The 20,177-nt window shown below is 50.2% G+C and overlaps 1 protein-coding gene across 1 annotated transcript in view; it reads right to left on the bottom strand.

Annotated features, from left to right (window-relative positions):
- ADAMTS7 (ADAM metallopeptidase with thrombospondin type 1 motif 7) overlaps positions 1-16,194 on the bottom strand; it is a 625,092-nt gene extending 608,898 nt beyond the window's left edge. Inside the window, exon 1 of the mRNA XM_078682968.1 lies at positions 15,175-16,194. Coding sequence (XP_078539094.1) covers positions 15,175-15,262 — 88 coding nt within the window. The 5' untranslated portion in view covers positions 15,263-16,194. The remainder of the gene's footprint in view (positions 1-15,174) is intronic.
- Between the last annotated feature and the right edge of the window lie 3,983 nt (positions 16,195-20,177).

The following is a 20,177-nucleotide window of genomic DNA, read 5'->3' on the forward strand; positions in this document are numbered from 1 at the left end:
GTGAGAGGCTCTGGCACACGCATACATACTTGTGTATACACATGCACACAAACTGCAGCGCCTTGAATTAAAATAAGCATTGACAAAGTCAATAGGCCTGGCTTTAATGTGGTAACAGCGAAATACATGCATGCACTTTCCATGCGTTAGCACAGTAAAGTCAAACCTATTGGCTTTACCAGTGCTTGTTACTGTGTATGAGAGGGTCTCAGTGGAGCATAAAACAGCTAACACAGGGCAGGGACACGCAAGGAGATAACCCACTGCGATACTTCACAGGTAGTTAGGCCTTTATTTTGTTGTTAGTGTGCAGTCCTCCCTTAGCCTTGGGGTTACCTTTGCATCACAGAAATCCTTTCATAAACAAATAAAGGTTGAGTGGGTAAGACACTGTGTGTGGTAGTGTTGCTGGGGCTGTCTGTTTAGCACAATTATCCTACTGTTCGTTCTTAATTGCTGTGCGCTTCACCTCACCATGCTTTGAAGGCCTCATGTTGGCGCTATAACACCACCTCAGGAAATAAAGGCACGTACCTATGCTGCAAGGTGCACCATCACAAGGGTATAGCTCCTTTCAGAACTGAGCAGTGGGCTTCCTTTGGTTGCACCAGCTAACCTATAGCAACCTGTCGATTGCAACTCCAGTATAAAGTCCTGGTGGAATTTACAGTTGCCCAAATGGTTTCTACAGGGCCCAGTTGGTATTGTGTACATTTTTTTGGACAGCTACGTGACCACAGAAAACATTTCAGTTGATTCTGTCACATAAGACCATCATATGTTGGTCTTCCGGAGTGTTTATTTAGTTCCTTTTTTTCACAGCTTCTCCTATAGATTCACCCAGTGCTTAATTTGTGCCAGTGGTCTATGGTGCTCAGCACCTGCACTTAATTGTCAACACCGACACTTATTGCTGTCTGCCACAGGGTGGCTCTGTTTGCCTGATTCACAGATTAGCACAACAACAGTTGTGTGTCATTTCAAAATACATTACAAATGACCAATGCCTTGAGTCCAAGCTATTCTTATGGCTTTGGGGCCTGGAACAGTCTGAATAGTCACTCTAGTAGGAGTGTGATTGTTAGAAGTTGTGTTGATGATACTGTTGTTGGCAGCACTGGCAGGGGCAAGGGGTAGTGTGAAATGCGGTAGCCTCCTGACGTGGGCCCTGGCACTTTTTGTTACACAAATTAAGCCCTGGATTCACCGGAACGCCAGCAGCTCGTTGAAGGTTTACCTTCAGCTTCAGACACAGCTCGAGAACGATGCGCAGTGGGTCTCAAACTTCAACTGCTCATTGGCTTCAGAGGCCAACAGGTCACCTGGTTGTTTATGAAATGACCCCCGTTGCCTCTCCCCTGATGTCTGCCCACGTGCAGCAACAAGCATTTGCAATGCAATGGGTCTCGCATTAGGAAAGTTTGAGCTATTGGTATTGTAAATGGCAAAGTTTTTATTTATGTTTTTTTTTTTTTAAATAGCTAAATTAATAGCTTTGTCATTTACAATGCCAATAGTTATAACTTTCGCAAATGTGATACCTATAGCATTTGTAATGCAATATGTTTTGTATTTACATGACTTAGATGGCATCCCAGAAGCGCAACCGCGCTACGCCGCCGGCCTGCGACCAGGAAGTCAGGCAGGCCGGGCGGGACAACCGGAAACAGGAAGTAGGAGGGCGGGAGCCTACCCCGCCTCCCACGGAAGAGCCGCGATTGTTTGGAGCACCGGAGCAGGCAGGAGCCTACCCTGCGCCCCGGTGCCGATGAAGGGAGGAAGAGTCCTGCTGCCGGTGAGTGGGTCTTCGCTTTGTTGCTGGCCTGCGAGGGCGGGGGGGCATGTGTGTGCGCGCGCGCGCGGCGGCGGGCTGTGTATGTGTGTGAGCGTGCGTGTGTGTATGTGTCTTGGAGTCTGTGTGTATGCGTGTGTGACTGTGGGGGAGGAGGAGGGGGTTGCCTGTCTGGGTGCCTGCGTGTCTGTGTAAGTGTAAGTGCGTGTGCGCGCGTGTGTGTGTCTGTGTGCATGCATGCGCGTTAGGCTGGGAGTATGGGAGGGAGGCGCAGGACGGAACGTGCGCGTTCGCGCACACGAATCCAGGAAGAAAAGCTCGTACACCCTCTTGTCCTCCTTCCCCCCAGACTGATCACTATACGTCTCCAGCTGGACACATGCATCCTTGCGGATGCATTGCCGGCGAGACCCAAAAAGGAGAAATCCATTATTTCTCTGAGTTTTGATATTTTATGAACAATAGCCCACAATCATTCGGATCTGCGTTAGGTGCACAGTACCCTTTATGGCACACCAAAAAACATTTAATAGTGTGAATAGTTATGCTTCATGAAATATCCTAAAAAAACATCTTCTCAAAAACATTGTTCACCAATAAATAGCTCTCTACAATGCCACGTCAAGAACAGCAAAAACTACAGAATAGCCCTAATTTTACTAAGTATTTCCAGGCTCAGTGCAATTCTCGTGACACTATCCCAGTAAGGAAATGTTTACATAAGATGCGTCATTACAGCACACCACCTTAGCAGCTCGTCTGTCCAGTACAGCCGCCAGGAACAGGGTGTGGCTACACTGGCTTCTCTGAGCCGGGGTAAAAAACTGGCTGTGCTAGCGAAATTTCAAGCAACAATATCTCCGCAGAAGATATGACAATCCTACACATCGGAACTAAAAGTAGTTGCTTCGTTTTAGAAAATCTGTCCTGATTACAAAACTTCGATCACAGAGCTAATACTGTGGTCAGAGAAAAAGAGGTCGTTCAGGTAAAATCTGTGGGGCGCTTTACTTGGGTGAAGAGGTCAACACAGTAATTCAGTTATTTCTAAATGTTGTAAAGCAGATATCTTTTTACCCAATGAAAGGTACTTAATTTACCAGACTAGGCAGGAACCAAGGCCATGCTGGAATTGAAGCTCGTGATCTGCAGATCACAGGAGATGTTTAAGCCACCCAGCCTACTGAAAATAACCGAGGTAAGTAAAACAAAGGAGCGACTACGCCACTGCTATCCGTACTGGTACAAGCTAATTAAAATTGCATGGTATGTTGCTAATCTCCTAAAAAGACCAAAGATACGCGTTAGTGATCAGGAAAGAACTGAAGGGTATGTATGTGTTGCAAAAGGCTACATTCCACTCTGGGCAACGCCGCAGATTATACATTTGAACATTTGTATTTACATGACTTAGATGGCATCCCAGAAGCGCAACCGCGCTACGCCGCCGGCCTGCGACCAGGAAGTCAGGCAGGCCGGGCGGGACAACCGGAAACAGGAAGTAGGAGGGCGGGAGCCTACCCCCCCTCCCACGGAAGAGCCGCGATTGTTTGGAGCACCGGAGCAGGCAGGAGCCTACCCTGCGCCCCGGTGCCGAAGAAGGGAGGAAGAATCCTGCTGCCCGTGAGTGGGGCTTCGCTTTGTTGCTGGCCTGCAAGGGCGGGGGGGCATGTGTGTGCGCGTGCGCTCGGTGGCGGGCTGTGTATGTGTGTGAGCGTGCGTGTGTGTATGTGTCTTGGAGTCTGTGTGTATGCGTGTGTGACTGTGGGGGAGGAGGAGGGGGTTGCCTGTCTGGGTGCCTGCGTGTCTGTGTCTGTGTAAGTGTAAGTGTAAGTGCGTGTGCGTGCGTGTGTGTGTGTCTGTGTGCATGCATGCGCGTTAGGCTGGGAGTATGGGAGGGCGGCGCAGGACGGAACGTGCGCGTTCGCGCACACGAATCCAGGAAGAAAAGCTCGTACACCCTCTTGTCCTCCTTCCCCCCAGACTGATCACTATACGTCTCCAGCTGGACACATGCATCCTTGCGGATGCATTGCCAGCGAGACCCAAAAAGGGGCTGGGCCAAAGGCCCTCTGTCTAGTCTAGTGGCTCAGGCCACGTGCGACGGTTTCCCAGTCTGTTGATGCTTTAAAGCGCCCAATCACTTCCTTGAGAATGGTTGGGTCGCTAATATGTGGTCCAGTTTAGATTCCTATATAAGTACGTTCTTCAATTTAAAGTATGCATTAAAAAAACGTATTACTCAATTGTTATACAATGTAGCCCCTTCATTGTTTGTATTATGTCTGTAATATAGTTTTTATATCTCACATATAATTATTAATGCCGGTATAGGTATTCTCTTTCATTATTCATGGTTGTTTACATTTTTATATTGTAATATTTACCTATACTTTTATGTTCGGTATTATTCTTTGCATTGTGTTTCTTAATGTTTATGAAAAATGTACCTATTAAAATATTTTGAACATGAGAATGGGTGGGTCGGATTCCTTAGCACACACCGCGCAAGGGATGCCGGTTCTGAATCTTTGGAGCCGTTCACGCCATATTCAACACTCAGCACTAATGATTTTAAAAGCAAATTCCTCAACGATCGGGTTGTCCCCTCGAGCTACACATTTCTTACCCCTTCTCCCCCTCCTCGCGACTTACAAGAAAATCTGATCCTCTGAGATAATGTGTTTTCAGCTTTAGCAAAATGGCTGTGAATAAACCCACTATGCGAGCCCATCCGAGGAAAAACACTGAGTTTTTGAGAATATTAATTCTGTCTGTTGGTTTTAGACACACGTCCTAAGGAAAATGTTTTCATAATAACTCAACTGCACTTGGCTAATGGCTCCCTGAACGGTGAGAGCTTGAGTCAATCGCTTTAGGATCCGGACCCTGCACAGAAACGAGTTAGATTTGGACAGCGCCGACTAGATCTAGAGGTCCCTGGAACCTTGGCAGCGTGCACCCATGGGTGCTAGTCTAGAACAAGGTGCCTTCAGCTGGCACCTGATTGTCGAATTAGAAGATATGCCACATGGTCTGACAAGGAGCCCTTTGGAAGCCATTGCTGGTCATGGCTGTCTGTAGGACACAATATCTTACATTTTTTAGAAGAAAGTTTAAAGAGGTACAGAGAGGAGGAATTTATTACTTCCTAGTTGAGGGTTGAGAGGATATCTGGAATTCCTGCTAAAAATGTACTTGGGACCAATACTCTTCTAAGATTCCAAAACCAGAGAAGGCACCTTGAAACTTAAAAGCCATATGTAGCCAGGGAAGAAATATTCTGGCTTCTGACACACAACCACTTTTTATCAGCTCACAAAAACAAGAGTTGAAGACTTCGGGTACGAGTATTTGAAGTTAAAAGGCCCCAGTAAAAGATGTTGGCGTGGTCTCATATCCAACTTACTCTCACCATCACAGTTGTATATTTCAGTGGCAATAAGTACATCGCTTGTAACAGTTTGTATAACTGGAAGAAGCAGCTACTTACAACAGCATTAATTTGGGAGAATAAAGTCATCTCTTTGTCAAAAAAGAGACTCTAAGTTTGGGATTTTTCAGATATGGTTATGTTTGATTACAGAGAAGAGCATGCTATATCTGTATTAAGATCATTCAGTCACTTAATGGAATGGTCTACGACCAGTGGGGGTAACATAAAATATAGTGCCACCTGCAAAATGTGTTGAAGGGCTTCTAAGAATCCCCTATCATCCACATCGGGCTGATTGAGGCCCCCTTAATGGGTCGGGGGCTCTCTGAATCAATCAATCAATCAATGCATTTATAGAGCGCGCTACTCACCCGTGGGGGTCTCAAGGCGCTGGTGGGGGTGGGAGGGGGTGCCGCTACTGCTCGAAGAGCCAGGTCTTGAGGCGTTTCCTGAAGGTGAGATGGTCTTGAGTCAGTCGTAGGTGTTTGGGGAGGGAGTTCCAGGTCTTCGCTGCCAGGTAGGAGAATGATCTTCCTCCGGTGGTGGCTCTGTAAATCCGTGGGACAGCGGCGAGGGCGAGGCTGGTGGAGTGGAGCTGGCGAGTGGGGGTGTAGAACGAGAGGCGGCTGTTGAGGTATTCGGGGCCCATGTTGTGGAGCGCCTTGTGTGCACGGGTGAGCAGCCTGAACGTGATCCTTTTGTTGACGGGGAGCCAGTGGAGGTTTCTCAGGTGGGCGGATATGTGGCTGTGGCGAGGGATGTTGAGGACGAGTCGTGCGGAAGCTTTCTGTATGCGCTGGAGACGATTCTGAAGTTTGACAGTGGTTCCTGCGTATATCGCGTTCCCGTAGTCCAGTCGACTGGTGACAAGGGCCTGGGTGACTGTTCTTCTGGTTTCGGTTGGGATCCATCTGAAGATCTTTCAGAGCATGCGTAGGGTGGGTGTTGAAGCAGGAGGATGAGACAGCGTTAACTTGCTTGGTCATCGTGAGGGAGGAGTCCAGGATGAATCCCAGGTTGCGTCTGTGAACCATGGGGGTTTTCTGTTGCCGGTCTTGCCTTGGGGGTTCTACAGTGGAGCGAGGTCGTTGGCGTAGTTGGTGATCCACTGTGCGAGGTTGTGGGCTGCGTTGTTGGTGTCTGGCAGATTGGTGTCGGCTGGTGGGTCTGGCTCAGCGATGCGGTTAGCTGGTCTGTGGTGATTTTGCTCCAGTATCTGCGGGGGATCCGGTGCGTGAGGCGGTGAGATGTAGTCTTCTTGAATGTGAAGTGTACGCAGCTGTGGTCGGTCCAGTGGAGTCCGGTGGAGTGGCTGAAGGCGATGGGGTTACTGGCAGAGAAGATGGCATCGAGTGTGTGGCCAGCGAGGTGGGTGGGGGTGTCCACCAGTTGCTTGAGTCCGAGGTTGGCGAGGTTGTAGATCAGGGTGGTGGTGGCATTGTCGTTGTTTTTCTCCAGGTGAAAGTTCAGGTGTCCTAGGAGGATGTATTCTGGTGAGGCCAGAGCGTGTGGGCTGATGAAGTCTGTGATGGTTTCGCTGAATTGTGTGCGCGGGCCCGGGGGTCTGTAGATGAGCGTTCCTCTGAGGGTGGTCTGGGGGTCGGTGTGGATCTGGAAGTGTAGGTGTTCGGCGGGGAGGATGGTGTCTTCGGCGTTGGTCGTGACGCTGATGGTGTTCCTGTAGATGATGGCGACTCCTCCTGTTTTGTTGATGCGGTCTTTCCGGGTAATTTTGTAGCCGTCAGGGATGGCTGTGGCAATGTCGGGGGCTGAAGAGGCGTTCATCCAGGTTTCCGTAAGGAAGGCGACGTCTGGTGCTGATGTGTCGAGGAGGTCCCAGAGTGACCGGCCCTGCGAGCAGGGTCAAGGGTCGACCCCCACCCCTGCACTGCACAAAAGGGGCTGCAAGAACCTGTGTTATGCCCCTGTCTGCGACCATACATGAAAAATATTAAGACTGTTGTCTTTGCTTGCCACGATAATGGAGACAAGGGTGTTATCACTGTGGATGGCATGGATACCCCAATTGTTTTGAGGATATTAACTTAAAGGTGGCTTGGTGAACATTGAAGTTTGGAGGCAATCATGGTGAGCTGAATAGGGCCCTGTGAGGAAGCAAAATCCTATTGGAGACATGGATCTGTGGAATGGTGTGTTAGCCTGTGGACATCCACGTCAGAAGGACATGGTGGTCCTAAACCCCTTAGATGTCACCATTTAGGTCATGCTCACCAGTAACAGCCCAAGCCACCATCTTACAGTAGGGGACAACTCCTCAAAATACATTAAAATGCTCTCTGTTTCAGGTCTGAACACAAACTCTTCAGAGTTGCTCCTGATTATCATAATGCAGAGTAAAGTACTGAAAAGCGATGCAGTTCGAGAAGCCAGGCAAGGAATGCGTCCAATAGTCTCTCTGTTTAATGGAGGATTAAAGGTGGACAACTCGACTCTCTCCAATCCAAGCTGAAAAGGGAGCAGGGAAGTCCTTGCAGAGAGCCATTTGTGGGAGGCAGTGCTCTGGAGGCCTGGACTCCTGCCTCTATTTATCAATGAAGAAAGAGTTCACCTTGGCCCGCAGCGGTTCGGAAGGCATTATGTAGTGTGGAGAAGGAAGAAGCGCAAACAGCGCCCAAGAGTGCTTACAAGCTTGCTCAATGAAGCACCTGCTTTGCCAGGTTGCTGGCATCTGTATAGAGCATGGCTAACACTGCGATGGCTTTGCAGCGCTTTCGGTAGTCCTAGGTGACCTTCTAAACAGTTCTGCATGTTGAGAATCAGCTGCAGTGTGAAGGGGTATGTTCGCTTATTGCTGCAGAGAGGAGTAGGTTTTGTAGTTTTAGTGCATGAGGGTTTGTACCCTTCATTAGATGTCTCACTATCACAATTCCAAAGGGCCGTGACAAGGGTTCGAGTTCTCCAGCTATGAGCGTATCTGAGTTCACCCACCATGAGGCTAGTACAGCAAATGCACTTGGCTATCTTACTGAATTGATTTTGAATTGTACTGAATTTATTATATGCAATTAATTAAAATCATCGTTATAAATGTTTTACAGCAATAACAGGAATGTAAACATGTTAACAATAGAAAAATCAATGTAATTGACATTATATAAATTAGCTAAAAAGGACAATCATAAAACGAATTCGCCAAAATCCTGGTATGCAGTTCTTAAATCCATCATGCCCCCTTTTCTTCCAAACAGAACGTGTCAAAGCCATAAATGTGTCAAAGCCATCAATGTGTCAAAGCCATCAAAGAGTCAAAGCCATCAATGTCCTATTTCCATGGAGTATCTGCCATGCCCATTAGGCAGTTGTTTCACAGTCATTCTACTGCCTATAATAAATGAGCTGTCTGGGAAAGTTACTCCCACTTGAGTCGTTTTACAATTTGTGTGGCAGGTGACCTTAAAGTTACTTCAGATGTTTGGAATTATTAAGAGCGTTACATCTGTTCGAAGCTATTTTAATACATTTTCTAAATCTTACTGACATTTAATGCCCAAGAATTGCATCGACAACCCCTGGCTCTAATGTGAGCAGGACGACTGGCCACTGAGGCAAGCGCCTGGCTCTTCCGGGTCAGAGGGCATTTGCTGGACATCTAATTGATGCAGTGCGGCCATTTCATATTAACAGTGTCCCCTCGGATAATGGCGAGAACCGATGTCTCGTGACGTGTGCACGTGCCTGCACCCCTAGCTGCGCCTTTCCCAGCAAGCTGGGGGTCAACAACCTGCTTCAGACTGCCAGCCCATTCCAGCATGGTTGGCTGTCCCCGAACAGCGGGGCATTGTTACTCGGCCTCTGCGTGCATAACAATACTGCACGGTTACTGTGTGCACAAGACCGCACATTATCATAGTATGCACGCACCGCGTGGGGGCGGAGGGCAGCCCTCAGCTGCTGCTGCCGCTGCTCTGCCTAGGCCTCTGAGGGAATCCAGCTGGTGGCGGGAGGCCCCCTCCCTCTGTGGCAGGAATACCAAGCAAGCCTTGGCAACAGCACCGCGGTGCCTCACGCCAGGCTCTGTCGGCGCGGGAATCAGGGCCTCTGGGGTGTCGGGCCGTTCAAACTTGGCTAGTACGGTCGAAAAGCAGGGACTAAACTTAACCCCAGAGTTGTAATTCACCTTACATTTGGATCCAGGTGTGAATCGATCTAAAGTTTTGCAGAGTTCTGAATTTAACTCGGTAAATAAAATCTCTGCGTCGTCCTCTGCAGGATAACAAACGAAACCAATGAACGCGAGAGACGGCAGGATCTCATGGCGTTAACGCGAAATAGTTTCCTTTTTGTAAGTAAGCAGGTGTATAGCTGAGTACTGTGAGGTCTTGTACTTGTAAACGGGCCCCGACGTGATCCTTCCAATGGCATAGACCTGTGTGCCCCAAGATGCTGACAGTGACATTGTGTGCACTGAGATCCTGGAGACTGGCACTGTGAGCACAAGACCCTGGGGCCGACCCGGTGTGTAGTGAGACCCAGGTGGCTGATAGTGTGTGCACAGAGTCCTCCGCCCCCACCCCTGCTGACCCGGTCTGCACTAAGACCGTAGGGCAGTCTCTGTGTGCACTAAACCCTGAGACTGAAGCTGTGTGCACTAAGACTCTGGGCAGGCTCTGTGTGCACTAAACCCTGAGACTGAAGCTGTGTGCACTAAGACTCTGGGCAGGCTCTGTGTGCACTAAACTCAGGGGCAGACACTGCATGCATAAGACTGGTGGCAGACGCTCTGTGTGCACTGAGGTCCGGCGGCTGACACCATATGAACTAAGATCCCGGTGGCTGACACTGCATGAACTAAGATCCCGGTGGCTGTCACTGCATGAACATGAACTAAGATCCCGGTGGCTGACACTGCATGAACATGAACTAAGATCCCGGTGGCTGACACTGCATGAACTAACTTCCCGGTGACTGACACTGCATGAACTAAGATCCCAGTGGCTGCCACTGTATGAACTAAGATCCCGGTGGCTGACACTGCATGAACTAACTTCCCGGTGCCTGACACCGTATGAACTAAGATCCCGGTGGCTGTCACTGCATGAACATGAACTAAGATCCCGGTGGCTGACACTGCATGAACATGAACTAAGATCCCGGTGGCTGACACTGCATGAACTAACTTCCCGGTGACTGACACTGCATGAACTAACTTCCCGGTGGCTGACACTGCATGAACTAAGATCCTGGTGGCTGACACTGCATGAACTAAGATCCCGGTGGCTGACACTGGATGAACTAAGATCCCGGTGGCTGTCACTGCATGAACATGAAATAAGATCCCGGTGGCTGACACTGCATGGACTAACTTCCCGGTGACTGACACTGCATGAACTAAGATCCCGGTGGCTGACACTGCATGAACTAAGATCCTGGTGGCTGACACTGCATGAACTAAGATCCCGGTGGCTGACACTGCATGAACTAAGATCCCGGTGGCTGTCACTGCATGAACATGAACTAAGATCCCGGTGGCTGACACTGCATGAACTAACTTCCCGGTGACTGACACTGCATGAACTAACTTCCCGGTGGCTGACACTGCATGAACTAAGATCCTGGTGGCTGACACTGCATGAACTAAGATCCCGGTGGCTGACACTGGATGAACTAAGATCCCGGTGGCTGTCACTGCATGAACATGAAATAAGATCCCGGTGGCTGACACTGCATGGACTAACTTCCCGGTGACTGACACTGCATGAACTAAGATCCCGGTGGCTGACACTGCATGAACTAAGATCCTGGTGGCTGACACTGCATGAACTAAGATCCCGGTGGCTGACACTGCATGAACTAAGATCCCGGTGGCTGACACTGCTTGAACTAAGGTCCCGGTGGCTGACACTGCATGAACTAAGATCCCGGTGGCTAAAACTGCATGAACTAAGACCCCGGTGGCTGACACTGCATGAACCTGCATGAACTAAGATCCTGGTGGCTGACACTGCATGAACTAAGATCCCGGTGGCTGACACTGCATGAACTAAGATCCCGGTGGCTGACACTGTATGAACTAAGGTTCCGGTGGCTGACACTGCATGAACTAAGATCCCGGTGGCTGACACTGCATGAACTAAGATCCCGGTGGCTGACACTGCATGTGCATGAACCAAGATCCTGGTGGCTGACACTGCATGAACTAAGATCCCGGTGGCTGACACTGCATGAACTATGATCCTGGTGGCTGACACTGCATGAACTAAGATCCCGGTGGCTGACACTGCATGAACTAAGATCCCGGTGGCTGAGACTGCATGTGCATGAACTAAGATCCCGGTGGCTGACACTGCATGAACTAACTTCCCGGTGGCTGACACTGTATGAACTAAGATCCCAGTGGTTGACACTGCATGTGCATGAACTGAGATCCCGGTGGCTGACACTGCATGAACTAACTTCCCGGTGGCTGACACTGCATGAACTAACTTCCCGGTGGCTGACACTGCATGAACTAACTTCCCGGTGGCTGACACTGCATGAACTAAGATCCCGGTGGCTGCCACTGTATGAACTAAGGTCCCTGTGGCTGACACTGTATAAACTAAGATCCCGGTGGCTGTCACTGCATGAACATGAACTAAGATCCCAGTGGCTGACACTGCATGAACTAACTTCCCGGTGGCTGACACTGTATGAACTAAGATCCTGGTGGCTGTCACTGTATGAACATGAACTAAGATCCCGGTGGCTGACACTGCATGAACATGAACTAAGATCCCGGTGGCTGACACTGCATGCACTAACTTCCCGGTGGCTGACACTGCATGAACTAAGATCCCGGTGGCTGACACTGCATGTGCATGAACTAAGATCCCGGTGGCTGACACTGCATGAACTAACTTCCCAGTGGCTGACACTGCATGAACTAGAATCCCGGTGGCTGCCACTGTATGAACTAAGATCCCGGTGGCTAACACTGCATGAACTAAGGTCCCGGTGGCTGACACTGCATGAACTAAGATCCCGGTGGCTGCCACTGTATGAACTAAGATCCTGGTGGCTGACACTGCATGTGCATGAACTAAGATCCCGGTGGCTGACACTGCAGAACTAACTTCCCGGTGGCTGACACTGCATGAACTAAGATCCCGGTGGCTGGCACTGTATGAACTAAGGTCCCGGTGGCTGACACTGTATGAACTAAGGTCCAGGTGGCTGACACTGTATTAACTAAGATCCCAGTGGCTGTCACTGCATGAACTAAGATCCCGGTGGCTGACACTGCATGAACTAAGATCCCGGTGGCTGACACTGCATGTGCATGAACTAAGATTCCGGTGGCTGACACTGCATGAACAAACTTCCCTGTGGCTGACACTGCATGAACTAAGATCCCGGTGGCTGACACTGCATGAACTAAGATCCTGGTGGCTGACACTGCATGAACTGAGATCCCGGTGGCTGACACTGCATGAACTAAGATCCCGGTGGCTGACACTGCATGTGCATGAACTAAGATCCCGGTGGCTGACACTGCATGAACTAACTTCCCGGTGGCTGACACTGCATGAACTAAGATCCCGGTGGCTGACACTGCATGAACTAAGATCCTGGTGGCTGACACTGCATGAACTAAGATCCCGGTGGCTGAAACTGCATGAACTAAGATCCCGGTGGCTGACACTGCATGTGCATGAACTAAGATCCCGGTGGCTGACACTGCATGAACTAACTTCCCGTTGGCTGACACTGCATGAACTAAGATCCCGGTGGCTGACACTGTATGAACTAAGGTCCCGGTGGCTGCCACTGTATGAACTAAGGTCCCGGTGGCTGACACTGCATGAACTAAGATCCCAGTGGCTGCCACTGTATGAACTAAGATCCCGGTGGCTGACACTGCATGAACTAACTTCCCGGTGCCTGACACCGTATGAACTAAGATCCCGGTGGCTGTCACTGCATGAACATGAACTAAGATCCCGGTGGCTGACACTGCATGAACATGAACTAAGATCCCGGTGGCTGACACTGCATGAACTAACTTCCCGGTGGCTGACACTGCACTAACCAAAATCCCGGTGGCTGACACTGCATGTGCATGAACTAAGATCCCGGTGGCTGACACTGAATGAACTAAGATCCCGGTAGCTGACACTGTATGAACTAAGATCCTGGTGGCTGACACAGCATGAACTAAGATCCCGGTGGCTGACACTGCATGAACTAAGATCCCGGTGGCTGACACTGCATGTGCATGGACTAAGATCCTGGTGGCTGACACTGCATGTGCATGAACTAAGATCCCGGTGGCTGACAATGCATGAACTAACTTCCCGGTGGCTGACACTGCATGAACTAAGATCCCGGTGGCTGCCACTGTATGAACTAAGGTCCCGGTGGCTGCCACTGTATGAACTAAGGTCCCGGTGGCTGACACTGTATGAACTAAGATCCCGGTGGCTGACACTGCATGAACTAAGATCCCGGTGGCTGACACTGCATGTGCATGAACTAAGATCCCGGTGGCTGACACTGCATGAACTAACTTCCCGGTGGCTGACACTGCATGAACTAAGATCCCGGTGGCTGACACTGTATGAACTAAGGTCCCGGTGGCTGCCACTGTATGAACTAAGGTCCAGGTGGTTGACACTGTATGAACTAAGGTCCAGGTGGTTGACACTGCATGAACTAAGGTCCAGGTGGCTGACACTGTATAAATTAATATCACGGTGGCTGACACTGTATAAATTAATATCACGGTGGCTGACACTGTATAAATTAATATCACGGTGGCTGACACTATGTGCACCATTATAACCACGGGGACTGATTGTGTGCGCCTGAAGGCCCTGGTGCAGACACTATGTGCACCAAGACCGTAGAGCAGAACCTCTGGGCACTAGACTAGGACTGTTGGATAGACGCTGTGTACACGACACCCCTGGGTAGACCCCCCCCCCCTCATGAAAGGAGTGGGTTCTCAGACACTGAGGTGTGTGGCCTGCGTGCAGGGTTCTCAGGTCACACCCAGGCTCTCAGCTTCTGGGCAGCTTGTCATGAGCCCTGGGCTACCAATGGCCCTCCCTCCCCCTACCTAAAGTCATACAGGGCACTACGCCGGAAGCCTTTCCAGAAACGAGTGGGCACTCAAGACCCAGCAAGTGTTGGGCGCTGACTTGTCCCCTGTGTTCCCAGGCTCGGGACACCTTGCACCCTGGCTGGCAGGCTGGACCGCAGCCGTCTTGGGCAGCTGGGCTACATCTGTAACCTCCCCCTAAATGTCACTATGCCAAGGAGTAAGACGTAACATTATAATCTTTATTGTCGGATATATAAAAATCATTACAAAAACATGTCATATCTATGCCAAGGAGTAACTGCTGGTGGGTAAGGGGGTCGGAAACCAAGGGCACGTCTCAATTGCCCCCGGGACGATATCTGATGTAGCGGCCAAGGCTGACTTCAGATATAACAACAATATAACAACACGAACACATGGTGTGCTCCTGGGCACATTACTATATCTCACTGTGCCCGAGTTCTGTGATCATCCGGAAACCATGAGCTCATATTAACTCGATAATCCCCCGTGCAGCTCCTGGCAGGCGCGGTACAATGTGCTATATTCACGGCACGTTTAGCTTCGGTGCCAAGGGCGGCAGACAGCGCGGACACTTTCCAGGCTGCAGTTTATGCAAGCGAGGTGGGTCGAAATCTGGGTCCAGCTGAAACTGTCCTCTAAAATGCACCAACGGGGTTAAAGCTTGGGGTCTCGCAGGTGGTCAGCTGGCTGGCAGCGCACCCTGTTCTACCGGAGTAAAGTGCTTGTCTGAGGGCACCGGGCACACGCCAGCAGGCTCGGTGACAGTGAGACAGAAGCGGCGGGACGCCAGAGTTTGCAGTGTTTGTAAAAAGTGAGTTAACAGTGTGGGTGTGCGCAGGGGCCCTCCGGTGAAGACACCTCCTGATCCAGGGTACGTACCTGGTCCCCGGGGCGTCCCTTCCGAGCAGCAGGCGGCCAGCAGTCCGGCGAGGAGCAGGGGGGCTGCAGGAGAGCCCGGGAGCCGCATCCTGGGCTGTGGGGGGCAGCGCTGAACTGAACTGCCACTTAGTGCCTTGCATGGGGCGGTTAGGGACAGTGAGCCCTGGGGAGGGGGTCTGCAGCGGGGGAGGCTCTGCGTGCAGCGGTGTGTGTGTGTGTAGGGGGGGGGGATAGATGGGGGTGGTGCACAGCCGGTGCTGCTGCTTGTGTGCGAGAGTGCAGCCAGTGGGGACTCCAGGCTGCAGCTCTGCCTCCCCGGTGGGCGCTGTGTGACCAGCGGGCAGGGACGGCCCCCTCTGTCCAGGGATTTCCCAGCGCCCCTCCTTCCCGGCCGGCTCACTTTCACTAGCTCCTCTGCACACAGCTCGGGACAAAGGACCTCGGGGCTGGGGACTTGCAGGCAGAAGAGCTCCCCTACCACCTTTGTTCCTCCCCCGCTGATGCCACTGCCCCCTCCATCACCGGCTTTCTCTCTGTCCGGCTACATCTCAAAGACAACGCCCAGAAAACTTCGCAGAAAGTCTGGGAACTTCAAAGAAAGTCAAGAGACTTCAAAGAAGTAAAACTTACTTCAAAGAAAGTGTAAACGGCCTAACAGAAAGTATAAAACTGCAGCGAAAAGTTCTCCGACTTTCTGAGAAACTTTCCATTCAGCGGAAAGAAGTGCTTGGCATCCATGGAAACGCCTTCTGGGAGCTGCAGAATTCTAAGATAAGTTGAGGAGCTCAGGCACCCGGTGTAGGTCCAGGCAGGGGCAGCATAGGCGTGCGTCGGAGGGGGCAGTAGCTTGGAAGGGCAGAGCTAGGCTAGCTGGGAGTTAAAGCTCAGATTGTGAGGTGGGAGCAGAAAGGAGGGCAGCTCGAAGTGCTGTAGGAGAGCAGGGAAGTGTCGTTTTGTTCTGTAGTGTGAGGGTAGAGGCAGGAGAGTGCGGCTCGGTTGGCTGCCCTGGCTCTGTTTCCAGGAGCTCGGCACACATAAGGACAAGACAGTGGAATTCCCTTCCAAGGAGGGAGACGCTTTCATCTGCCAAGCTATGGGTTCATTGATGTAAGGGCTCCACCATGTGTCGAAATGTAGAGCTGCACCCAAACCAGTCTGATTTTCCACCACCATTCCTCTGTTTTCTGCGTGATGGAGTGTAGAGACTGACAAGATGTTGCCCGTGCTGTTTCCACACGTGACTCCCACTAGACCCGACCGTAATTGCCCTGGCTTAACTGCTTGGCTCCATGGGTGGAAAAAGACTCAAAACAGAAAGAAAATCCTGGCCGTTGTGCCCCTGTAATTCTGGCGGCATCTTCCAAGTGGAAACAACAGATGGTGGTTGAAACTAAAAAAGAGAAAGCAGCATGGGGCCCCGAGGGTGGCTCCCAGAAGGGATTCCACCCCCGGCGTTATTCGGGTAGGTGGGGCAGTCCAGGCTTAGGAGATAGGGGATTGGCTAATTTGCAGGCAGGTGGGGCTTTAGGCAGTAGGTCGTCGTCAATCCATCAGGAGATTTGTGAAGCACATTACTCACCCGCGAGGGCCTTAAGGCGCTAGGGTGGAGAGGGAGCCGGTGGTCTTCTGCCAGGTCTTGAGGCTCTTTCTAAAAACTTGCAGATTGGGGTTCCTCTGATGCTGAGGGGGAGTTTGTTCCAGGTTTGGCGCCGATGTAGGATTAGGCTCGCCCCCCGCCCTGGCTAGGGCCAGATCTGCAGATCAGAGGCTTCTCTTGGGTGCGTAGAAGGAGATTCCTTCGTTGAGGTATTGGGGTCCGATGTTGTGGAGGAATTTGTAGGCGTAGGTGATGAGCTTGAAGGTCACTCTCTTTTCGACGGGGAGCCAGTGGAGTTCTCGTAGGTGTTGGGTGATGTGGTGTTGTCGTGGGTTGGCGAGGATAAGTCCAGCGACGTTGTCCCACGTTTAGGGACAGTTGTAGGTGCGCTGTGTTCCTGAAGGGAGCTTAGGGTACGTATTCCTTGTTCCTACCATCCCTACCTTATGTTCAGATAGTTTTATCTCTGCTTTAAAAGGATTTTCAGCTGCCGTTCTTTGTTTGTGCAGCTTGAGGCTGTTCTTTAGCTGGTCACTTTGGCCAGGTGGCAGTCAAGCAGAGGGCTCACACCAGGGGCGGCTCCTCCGCTAGGGTGGAGGAGCGCCGGCCCACTGCTTTCTCGCAGTGCAAGAAGCAGTAACATTAAATGGTAACAACTTTTAGTTATTACCATTTCATGTTTGTGCATTGTGGGCGGGCGGGTGGGTGGGGCTGCTCAGCTCTCCAAGCAGGGGAGGAGTGGTGTTCCCACTGCTGAGAGCGCAAAGACTGTTTGGTCGGCCCTCTTGGGCCGCCCAAACCAGTCATGCGCACTCTGCCCTTCTCCATGCAGGCTACAATGCAGCCTGCATGGAGAACATGCCTACCCCATATGGGGCGCCGTCCCAACCAATCATAACGCTGCTTGTAGCATTGTGATTGGCTTAGGGAGGGAGCCTGGCTGCCTGCTTCCAGTTCCTGTCGGAGGCAGGAAAGAAGGAGCCGAGAAGACGCAGGACCCGTCCTCGAGGTAAGTTTAAATTATTATTTTTATTGTTTAACCTTTTTTATTAATCCCCCTTGCGACCTTCCCCGTGACCACCCCTCCCCGCGCCCGCTAGCCATGCCAGCAGCGACTGGGGTAGCGGCCTTGCCAGTGGTCCTTTGCAGAAGGAGGCCAGGAGACTGAGGCTGGGGTCAGCTGTGAAAGGATGGTGAATCCATTGAAAGGGGGAAGAGATAAATGCCGGGATCCTGAGTGGGATTTTGAATACATTGGGGGAAGGTGGGGAAGTGTAAGGGCGGGAAGGGTTAGGTTGACTCATTGTATTAGTGAGGTGGGGTTTGTTGATGTTACAATATTGTGTATAAAGTTCAGCTGCAACCTGTCCTAATAAAGCGTCCTTTTGCTGTTGTACCTGGCCTGGTTATTCTGCTCTATCTCGTCCTGAAGCAATTCCTCTCGTCCAGGTTCCATTCGGAACCCTGATTGGTGCAAACTTTAACCTTTACTTTTCCACAAGAAGGCAGTGCTCAGTGGCGAAATGCAAAACGATGGCCCCTCTGCAGAATGTGATGAGGGGTCTCTGACTTTGCGATATCTTACAGATATTCATTGCTGGGGACTGAGTGGGGGTGAAAGTGTTGGGGGCCCCTGCACTGCAGGAGCTGCAGGGATCTCCATTACGCTCCTGGCAGTGCTGTGATGACTGGGCGTGGGAGACACCCATTGTAAAACCCCAGTGTAATCGAGGGATGTAAGTTAACTTTTTTGGACAGAAGTTATTTGGCCTCAAACTAGACAAACTGGTTCAGAAAGCTGCTGACGAGAAAAACATATTGAGGCCTTTCAAGAGTTATCCAAATAAAAAGTATTTTTTTCAGAAGAACTCAGCATTAATACTCTAGAGAAATGGCCACTTCGAAAACAAGACCAGAGTCGGCGGGCTGTATTCTAAAACATACCCTGGCCAATTACCTTGCAAAATCAAGACACATTCCCACAGAAATGACTATATGAGTGTAGGGTGAATGCTAAAGCAATTCCATCGCCAGTGGGCTAGGACAATACCCGACTCCTGTGTCCTTTCAGTAGTACAACATGGTTATCAGATCAAATCAGTGCTTAATCTGTAAAAAATGAAGTGCCAGGGCCCAAAGTATTTTCTTGTGAGTCCAATGCACATGGATCTCTCTCATCTCAAACCACTGCTTCCACATAATAGTGTCAGCAATAACTATGTACTAGTTTTTAAAAAGAATATTACATCACCATTGAGGAATTCTGCTAAAAAAATAGGCACACAGCGCCACCATGTGGTTGCTAAATATGTGCTGGTGCCGAGCACCTGCAAACACCGGCACTAATTAAACACTGGATCAAGTTCAAAGAAAAGCCCAGGACAATCCTCAGAGATACTCCACTACCAAAAGACAATATAAGGCACTTAGTGCTAACATCAAGAGTTCATGCTCTCCTAGACAGGATGCAATAGTACCTGCCCCACTCGAACAAAGAAATATAGAATTTTACACCATTCTCTTTTTGATGTCAAAGACAGACAAGAGATATCGCTCTGTATTAGCTCTCAAGGCATTGAACAAGTTTGTATTAGTGGAACCATTCAGAATGCTGACCCTGCAATCCACCATCCCCTTATTATTATTATACGTGATTTGTAAAGCGCATGGCTACTTAAAAAAAGGTTTCCCAGAGCTAGCCTACTCCCTTAAACAGAGTCACCAAAACATTACCAGTTGACCAATGTTAATAGAAATTAGAGATGAAGGAACATCCAGGTTATAGGCAGTTTACGAAAGAATGCGATCGATTTGCAGGCTCTCATCATCTGTGGCAAGGCAGTCCAGAGTTTAGGTCCCAGATACTTGAACACCCCACCCCCTTGGCCGGATTTCGTAATTCTAGGAACAACAGCCAGCTCCTGATGGCTTGAGCAGAGCGAGTGTTTGGGAGTACACAGAGACACTTAAGGCACTCAAATGCATAGGCCCGTATTAGATAGGCACTTATGCATAGAGCATAAGGCCCTGAATTGGACGCAGCATTTGATTGGCAGCCAATGAAGAGTGTGTAACATGTTGTCAGAGGAGGTACAATTGGGTGGGTGGAGAAGAAGGCATGCTGACATATTTTGTACTATCTGGAGCCATTTGAGCAATGATTTTGCAGCACGTATGTACAGAATATTACCATAGTCTAGTCTAGAGAAAACCAGGGTCTGGACTACAGTTTTTGAGCTGGGACCAGAAGGAAAACTAGAATTTTCATCAGCCATTTGAGGATGCCGAAAAAAGTAGCAGCTACTTTATTGCTCTGGTGGCGTATAGAGAGATTATCATCGAGCCATACCCCCAGATTTTTTATCATATGTACTGTAAAGGGTGTAATTCCCATGGTTGATGGCTA

This window comes from Lissotriton helveticus, chromosome 3_1 (assembly GCF_964261635.1).
Source record: "Lissotriton helveticus chromosome 3_1, aLisHel1.1, whole genome shotgun sequence".
NCBI lineage: Eukaryota > Metazoa > Chordata > Amphibia > Caudata > Salamandridae > Lissotriton > Lissotriton helveticus.